The sequence below is a fragment of the Gracilinanus agilis genome, chromosome 2 (assembly GCF_016433145.1).
Source record: "Gracilinanus agilis isolate LMUSP501 chromosome 2, AgileGrace, whole genome shotgun sequence".
Lineage (NCBI taxonomy): Eukaryota > Metazoa > Chordata > Mammalia > Didelphimorphia > Didelphidae > Gracilinanus > Gracilinanus agilis.
This window is the reverse complement of record NC_058131.1, coordinates 233,556,768-233,566,247: the sequence shown is the minus strand read 5'-3', so window position 1 is coordinate 233,566,247 and position 9,480 is coordinate 233,556,768. Positions and strand designations below refer to the sequence as shown.

Here is a 9,480-nt window from a genome sequence, read left to right as displayed (position 1 = left end):
TTATATTATATTATATTATATTATATTATATTATATTATATTATATTATATTATATTTATTATATTTATTATATTTATTATATTATTGGTGGTGTTAGGCCAACAGGTTATAGGTATGTGCATACCTTTAGCCAAATTCATTGAGTCTTCTAAGAAGAAGGGGAAAAGAGGGCACAAAAAAAGAGCTCATTAAAGTTCTCTTAGACTTAGACTTGATTTCTTTTTAATAGAGGGCCAGACCAGGAGTCAGGAAGACCTGAGTTCAAATCCAGCCTCAGACAATTACTGGCTGTCTGAACCTGGACAAGTCACTTAACCTCTGTTTTCCTTTCTTTCCTCATCTATAAAAGGGAGTAGATGATTAACATAATAGATCCTCCCAGGGCTGAGGATCAAGGGAGATAATACTTGTAAAGCACTTAGCGGTGCCTAGCACATTGTAAGGACTATGTAAATGTTAACTATCATTATTTACACATTCAGACACATGACTTTCTCTTTGAAGACTGTCGATTTACAGGTTGAATTATATGATTTATAGTAGGTTAAATTATATTACTGATAACCCAAACTTTTAAAGAAACAATGTGTTTTTAGTCCTTTAGATTTTCCCACAAATGTACTGATATTCATGTTTTTGTGATTTTTGAAGCTCTTTTTTTTTACAAAATGGCATCCAATGGTTAGTGTACCTTTAAATTTAAAAAAACTTTCCTTTTTTTTCCCCCTTAAGGAAAAGATACAGTTACCAAAGATAATGGCATTCGTCCTTCTTCATTGGAACAGATGTCAAAACTGAAACCTGCGTTTGTTAAACCCTATGGCACAGTCACAGCTGCTAACTCTTCTTTTCTGGTAACCACACAATATGTTTGTTTGTTCTTTGACATTTCTCACACTTTTTGATTGTAGGGATATTCAACCTCCAATTGCTAGGTCCTTGAAAAAGTGTAATAGTTGTAGTATTTTTTAACACTGCAGCCTATGTGTTCCAGAGTTTTTATGGCTGCTCTTTTTGTGGTGGCAAAGAACTGGAAATCAAGGGGATGTCCATCAATTCAGGAATGGCTAACAAATTGTGGTATATGATTATGATGGAATACTACTAAATCATAAGAAATGACAAGTAGATTAATTTTATAAAAACTTGGAAAGAATTACATGAGATAATGAAGAGTGAAACAAGTAGAACCAAAAGAGCATTATATGCAGCTACAGATTTAATATTTGAAGAATAACTTGTGAATGATTGCCTCCAAAGAATGAACTGAGAAGTGGATATAAAGATATAATCTATATAAACCTATCTTTTGCTTGATGATGTTTTTTATGATATTGGGCAGGGGGTAGAAACGGACCGAGATACTTGAAAATAAATTCTATTAATAAAAAAATATTGCAAACAAGTGAGCTGAGTTTGGAAGGAAGCTTAGGGAACAGATTGCATTTTCAAATTCTAATATATGGTGAACATCTAGTCAAAAAATTATCATACCCTAGCCAATGGACCGCTTATTTGATGCAATATTTGATACAGCAAAAATATAATGTGGCAAGAGTGTGGCCTGTTCTTTTGATTTTATGGTAATGTAGACTAGATAGTATCTTACCTCAAGGAACTCTAACATTGAGCTATAACAATATGATCCAGGATGAGTATTTTGGTTCTTGGAGAATGTATAATGGATTAATCCTTCCATTTGAACACCAGTCACCTGGAACTATTTTATCTGAAGTACAGTAAGTACTGCATTTAGATAGGTATTTTGTCATTCTAATGTCAATTCCTCTCAGGTTAAAAATAATTTTGACTACGTTAAATGAAAAAGATTTTGTACAAATAAGATTAAAGTTGGTTAGAATTAAAGCGGAAAATTTGGGGAAAATTTTTACAGACAGTTTCTTGGATAGAAGTCTTATATCTAAATTATGTAGATAACTTTGTCAATTTTATGAAAATATGAGTCATACCCTTAACAAATGGTCAAAAGATATGAACAGATAGTTTTGGGATGAAGAAGTCAAAGCTATACATAACTATATGAAAAAGTGTTCTAGATTATTATTGATTACAGAAATACAAATCAAAACAACTCTGAGATATCTCACACCTCTCAGCTTGGCTAATATGTTAAAAGGGAAAAATGACAAATGTTGGAGGGGATATGGAAAAAAGGGAACACTAATGTCTTGATGGAACTGTGAACTGATCCAACCATTTTGGAGAACAATTCAGAATTATGACCAAAGAGTTATAAAACTAGGTATATCTTTTGACCCAGCAATACCACTATTAGGCTTATTTCCCAAGGTGATCAAGGAAAAAGGAAAAGAACCTATATGTTCTAAGCTATTTATAGCAGCTCTCTTTGAGGTGGCAAAGAACTGGAAATTGAAGAGATGCCCATCAGTTAGAGAATGACTAAAAATGTTGTGACATATGACTGTGATTGACCAAAGACTTATCTGAGTGGCCTAGGGTGGTGGTCGGATGTAAAGAACAAAACAGATTGGAAGCACAGTTTGTTAGCTCAAAGTGCTCTGAGGTATAATGGAGTCACCAGTTTATCATATAGAAAGTTAAAGATCCCCTTCCCCCAAAAGCCCAAGAAAGTTTCCCACAATTACAGAGAGCAGTATTTTTACTATAGTCAAAACAAAAGCCTTAGAAGCTTCCAGGTATAGATAAAAACCTATGCTAAACTATCAACTATATGTGTTATCATTAAGTGAAGTCTGGGACATTTTGTTAGGCTGGACAGCCCCTGAATTTCTCAGCTTTGATGGTATTAAACAATATTTTTGAGCCTCATTATTTTACTTTAATTCTGGGCAAAATGCCCCCTTCTAAGGGTTCGACCTTTGCTGTACCAGGCAGCTGTATTCTTGGTCAAATGGGAACTGTGTTAATCCTCCTCCTGCTGGATTACTGAGAGTCCAAAGCTATATTGCTTTTTAAAGAAAGGTGTGAATTATGAAAGGAATCAAAAGAAGAATCTCAGATTTTTATCTTAGATAGCCCATTCCAGCCTCGTACCTGAGAAAGGTCAATACACAGCTCTGCCGGTCTGTATTGATCTTTTGATGGGGTCCAGATAAAAATATCTAGTTGAGATTCTAATTTCTCTTAATAGCTTCCCACATAATCCCCATTTTCTTTAAATTAACATGATTTATTACACAGGAAAACTTTGAATAATGAAAGAAGTTATAAATTGGTTATAATCATCAGTTATAGCTGGATCTGATAGGATTTACAGATCAATTGTTTGTTTACGGCTCTCTACCTGTGATGGCATATTACCGTATCATAAGAAATGAGCAGGTTAATTTTGGAAAAACATGGCAAAGCCTACATGAAATTACAACTGGTGAAATGAGTAGAACCAAGAGAACATTGTATACAATAATAGAAATTTAGTTTAAAAAATGACTTGCCATATGTCCACCTCCAGAGAAAGAAATGATAAATAGAAATAAGCAAAACATAGTTTTATATATACATATATCTTTTTGTTAAATCATGCCTTCTCTAATAGGGAAAGGAGAGCTATGGAGGGAGTTAATTGAGTTTTTTAATGTAACAACAAAAAGCTTAGAGCTTTCTTTGAGAAGGACCTCCACATATGATGACCCTCTTCTTCCTGCTTGCAATTTACTTATCTGTTCTTGCCACTCCTATTATCACTGCTTCCTACCACTGTAGAGCCTGGAAGTGGGAAAGAAGCCATTTATAAGATAATGGGGGCAAAGAACAGCTTCAAAGAAAGATCCCAAGATAAGGTAGAAAAGTTTCAATCTGCTGAGGGAATCATTGCTGTGTGTTGAGTTATAAAAATTCCTGGTACTTTGTGCCAAAAGCACAAAGCTTTGATTCTGATATATGAAACAGGGCATACTTTTTCCGAGAGTCCAATGGATAAAATGAAATTGTTGTACATTCTTTGTTCTTTCTTAACCCAACTCCCAGATAAAAGGTTTGTAATTTAATGGTTAATTAAACTAGATAAATAAGTTATTAAATGGAATTGTTAAAGCATTATTCAGAGAATAAACTCATTCTCAGTATTCTTTAGACACTATAAATTATTTGATTCAGAAATAGAATAAATAATAGAGCTAACAGAACCCATTTAGGTGACCTAATCAATCAAAATTAAGACCAATAATCGAACTTTCTGGTGCTATTTCAGACTGATGGGGCTTCAGCAATGCTGATTATGTCAGAAGAAAAAGCTTTGGCCTTGGGCTATAAACCAAAGGCATACTTAAGGTAAAATGAAATGTTAAAATGAGTCATCTGCTATTTCCATTTTTTATTACAGGACTAACACAGTATTTTTTTGCTCAGGGATTTTGTGTATGTGTCTCAAGATCCAAAAGATCAACTTTTACTGGGGTAAGTAAGTTTATGACCTAGTCTTAGAGATAAACCTAAGCATCAAGAGTAATTTACTCAGGGTCACATAGCTAGGATATATCTGCTCCCCTGCACAGGTCCTCTCTATATGTACAGAGCACTTGATAACTTACACTGCTTTTTCTCTTATATCATCATCTCCTTTGACCCTTGTGAAGTAGGTAGGGATCTTTAATCTCTGACACACAAAGCAGCTGATGCTCAGGGAAGATAAATAGGAGTCTTAGCCTAAGGCTCAATAATGAACCCTGCATTAGGACCAACATTTTCCTGTAGAAACAAAGTTATAAATGATGATTAGATTACCAGGTGAGCACACAGGAAATTTCAATTTATAGGGCAGATAAAGTACTCAACATTTACAATGAAATACCATTATGATTCATTAAACAAAATGGAAGTAATTAAACAAAGTAGTATTCGACTCAGTTCAGTGTCTTCCCCCTATACCACACTGCCTTTCAAGTTGAGGTTTTGAGACTTTTATCCTTTTTTTTTTTATTATTTTTCAGGCCAACATATGCTACTCCTAAAGTGCTAGAAAAAGCAGGTTTAACATTGCAAGATATTGACGTTTTTGAATTTCATGAAGCTTTCTCAGTAAGTCTTTTAAAAGGGAATGTGGTTGTATAAAAATGCTAGAAGTGCTAGCATAATTCTCCCTCTTCTATTTTTGCTTTGAAATAGCAAAGAGAAGATGGAATTAGATGAGCTTATGGATCCTAATCCATCTTTGGCTTAGAATGAAAAAGGTTTTAAACATTGGCTTTATACCCTACAATTGTTTCTTTGTGTTTATGTCAGAGAAACCCAGTAGTGAATTGCAAAATGACTAAAAGCTAAAGTATTAACCTTGTTTGCTGTCCGGGGCCACTTAACCACTATATTGGAAAAAAATCAGGCAAAGATCCCAAAGGTTTAGAACTGGGTTAGAATGCTTCTCAGAACCTTTCACAGAAGCTGAAGACTTTCCCCCAGAAAAAGCATCGTCATCATCTTTAAAGTTGCTTAAAGCCATACATGAAACAGTGTTCGGACCAAATTTTGGTTTTAGTAAGGTACTCTTATGTGACAGTAACAGATCTATTCCTTGCTAAATTATTTTTCTTCCTAGGGTCAGATTTTGGCTAACTTTAAGGCAATGGATTCAGATTGGTTTGCACAAAACTACATGGGTAGAAAGTCTAAGGTGAGTTTTGAAATTAAACATGTGTTTGAATTTCCAAGGCATGTGAACATGGAGTAGAACTATATGCAAATGCTTATTCAAATGTAAATTTTCTATCAATTTATTTATTTATTTATTTATTTTTTAGAAAAATTTGCCATGGTTACATGATTCATGTTCTTACTTTCCCCTTTACCCCTCCAAGCCCCCTCAAATTCATCCCCCCCATAGCTGACATGCATTTCCACTGGTTTTAACATGTTTAATCTATCAAGACCTATTTCCATATTATTGATAGTTGCATTGGTGTGGTCTTTTCGGGTCTACATCCATAATCATGCCCGCATCAACCCATGTGTTCAAGCAGTTGTTTTTCTTCTGTTTCCGCTCCTGTAGTTCTTCCTTTGAATGTGGGTATCATTCTTTTCCATAAATCCCTCAGAACTGTCCTGGGTCATTGCATTGCTGCTAGTACAGAAGTCCCTAGGCCTTCATAGTTATATTAATTTTCAAATTCTTCAGCAAAAGCAAAAAGTCACATTTATCATGTCTTGGTTATCTTTTTTTATTTTGACTGATGGCAGGTATTGACCACTGCTTTCATTAACCTGATGGTTGCCTTGATGGTTTTTACTTTATAATAAGATCGTGGGATCATACATAGATCTAGAGTTAGAACAGTACTTTAGAGGTCATCTAATCCAACCCCCTCTTTTTACAAATGAGGAAACTGAGACCTAGAGAAGCTAAGAAACTTACCTAAAGTGACACAGGAAAATAGTAAGTGATAGGGCTAGGATTTAAATATCCTGGGTCTGTGACTCTTTTTCCATCACACTAACATGACTGCCAAATATTTCTAGAGCCCCTTATATGCCACAAATGCTAGGCTTTTCTATTATTACAAGCCTGGCCAAGTACCTTTCCCAAAATCTACCTAACATTACATCCATCCTTTTGTTTTTATGGGCACTAGGTTGGCACACCACCTTTGGAGAAGTTTAACACCTGGGGTGGATCCCTGTCCCTTGGACATCCCTTTGGTGCCACTGGTTGTCGGCTAGTCATGGCAGCTGCCAACAGGCTAAGGAAAGGTGGGGGTCAGTATGCATTAATTGCCGCCTGTGCAGCAGGAGGACAGGTAAGTTACAGCACAACAGTGCAGCCTTCCTCTAAAATTTAGTTTCTTATGTCAGAAAGAAACTGAAAAAAAAAAAAAGCGTCTTCTGAGAATGGTTGGTTTCATGCTAGTAGTTCCTCTTCTGTTTAGTTGTGCCCATTTCAGAAGGCTTATTTGCACTAAATAGTATTTAGGCAACTGGGAGGTGAAACAAAACCTTTTTTGTCATCTCTTTGCTCATAAAATTAATCCTGTAGTTTTGTTAGCTGTTTGTTTTTTTTTTTAAACCCTTGTACTTCTGTGTATTGTCTTATAGATGGAAGATTGGTAAGGGTGGGCAATGGGGGTCAAGTGACTTGCCCAGGGTCACACAGCTGGGAAGTGGCTGAGGCCGGGTTTGAACCTAGGACCTCCTGTCTCTAGGCCTGACTCTCACTCCACTGAGCTACCCAGCTGCCCCACCTGTTAGCTGTTTTTAAGAAAGATGCCTTGTTTATAAAAAACGCTTCAGAGATGTAGCATTTTTTCTAGAGGATTGGACTGCATCTTGATTGTCCAGCTAGAGGATCAACTTGCCCTAGCTGATTTGTTTTTGAGTGAATCTATGCAGAGAAAATTATTTTGTTCTGATATATTTTCCTCCCTGCTTTACTGAGTCACTGTAGAGATGACCTGGATAGGATACCTGTAGTCCTTATTTCCTTACTGGCCTGAAAAGATCTTGTTATTTTCTTCTGTCTTATTGTAACCCTCCTGGCAGAGCAAACTAAAATTTTAAAGACTTTAAAATTGTTGGATTATCTATCTCCTATCTTTTTTTTTTTAAAACCCTAACCTTCCATCTCAGAATCAATACTGTGTATTGGTTCCAAGGCAGAAGAGCAGTAAGGGCTAGGCAATGGGAGTGGCTTGCCTAGGATCACACAGCTAGGAAGTGTCTGAGGCCAGATTTGAACCTAGGACTTCCCATCTCTAGGCCTGGCTTTCAATCCACTGAGCTACTTACTCTGCTCCCCCACCCCTTAAAAAAAAACTTCTATGTGAGATCGATACAGATTTCTGATAATTGATAAACAGCAAATGGCTATTCCAGTGGTTCCCAAACTTTTTTGGCCTACTGCCCCCTTTCCAGAAAAAATATTACTTAGCCCCCTGGAAATTAATTTTTTTTAAAATTTTAATAGCAATTAATAGGAAAGATAAATGCACCTGTGGCCATCACCGCCCTCCTGGATCGCTGCAGCACCCACCAGGGGGCAGTGGCACCCACTTTGGGAATCACTGGGCTATTCTTTTTGAATGGTGAATAAAACTACAGAAGTAAAATTTATTAAATCACTTAATCTACATCTTTGATGATTCTGAAAGAGAGGAAATTGCTGATATGCCATGGAGTTGGGAACTACATAATTGAAAAGGTCTTTAAATCTGTTTAATTGCACCTGAAAAATCAATTTATTCTTAACACATAACACTTAAACAGTATGTGGCCTATTTGACAGATACACTGGGCAAACCCTGGCTAAAGAAGAGGGCTTATGTTAGGAAGAGTGAAATAAGATAAAGTTAAAGGATAGGTAGGGCAAGGCCAAATGGTGAAGATCCTTAAAATTCTCAGACTAAGGGGGCAGCTAGGTGGCTCAATGGATTAAGAACCAGATTTAGGGATGGGAGGTCCTGGGTTTAAATATGGCCTCAGATACTCCTTAGCTGTGTGACCCAGGGCAAGTCACTTAACCCACCCCCATTGCCTAGTCCTTACTGCTCTTCTACCAATACACAATATTGACTCTAAGATGGAAGGAAGGTAAGGACTGAAAAAAAAATAAGGAATGAGGGAGAACCTACTAGAGGTAAAAATAGATGGCAAATGTGATTTTTGACATCAGTTTGAGGTGATGGAGTCTCCATATGGAAATATCCAGTAGGTATTTGGAAATGTACAACTAGAGCTTGGGAAGCAGGTCCCAGGCTAGAGATACTACTTAGTGAGTGCTCACTATGAAAAAGGTACTATGGAAAGGATGATGAGATACAGACTTGGGAGAATGCATCGAGGAAATATTTGAATCAAAGTGTCTTTGAGAAGAATAAAGTACAGTAATTAGTTATATTAAATTCTGAAGATGGGTCACTGAGGATGAGACCTAAGAAAAAGCCATTGAGTCTCATATTGATCTTAAAGTCAATTATTTCAATTGAATGATAGTGTCAAGAGCCAAATTTTAGAGTTAAGGAATGAATGGGTGATGAGGCTGTGGAGATAACAAATATAGGCTTTCATTCCAAGCAGTTTGGCAGTGAATGGAAAGAAAAGTCAGCTAATAGCAGGAGGGCCATACAAAGAACTTTCAGTGGCAGTTTTTTTCCTGGAAAATAATGTGTTCATGCTTGAAGGTAGAAGGGAGAGCCTGTAGTATGGGAGAGATGCAAGATCCAGGAGGAGGTAGTGGAGACAGCAGAAATGAAAAATTATTTTCCTTGGGAGAAGGAAGAGGGATGCCTGGATAGGAGAGGTGATGTGCATAAGAGAATATCCTGAAAGCACAAATGCTTGGAGGTAGAAAGGAAGCTGGATGAAGGCACTCACACCTCTTCTTTTCCTATAAACTCAGAGATGAATTCCTCTGCTTTAAGGGAAGGTGAAATAAACATGGCAACTCATGGAGAATGGAGAGTTGACTAGGGAATCACTGAGAATTGAATAAAGGGTTTGCCAGATAGTGAAAAGGACAGGTCTGTGTGCCCCTTTGAGCTCCTCCAGCCGACAAA

At 36.5% G+C, this 9,480-nt stretch overlaps 1 protein-coding gene across 1 annotated transcript in view; it reads left to right on the top strand.

Annotated features, from left to right (window-relative positions):
- Positions 1 to 9,480, top strand: part of HADHB (hydroxyacyl-CoA dehydrogenase trifunctional multienzyme complex subunit beta) — a 42,079-nt gene that overhangs the window by 31,527 nt on the left and 1,072 nt on the right. Inside the window, exons 10-15 of the mRNA XM_044663751.1 lie at positions 734 to 855; positions 4,194 to 4,273; positions 4,352 to 4,399; positions 4,933 to 5,020; positions 5,535 to 5,609; positions 6,565 to 6,729. Of these exons, the coding sequence (XP_044519686.1) occupies positions 734 to 855; positions 4,194 to 4,273; positions 4,352 to 4,399; positions 4,933 to 5,020; positions 5,535 to 5,609; positions 6,565 to 6,729 (578 nt within the window). The remainder of the gene's footprint in view (positions 1 to 733; positions 856 to 4,193; positions 4,274 to 4,351; positions 4,400 to 4,932; positions 5,021 to 5,534; positions 5,610 to 6,564; positions 6,730 to 9,480) is intronic.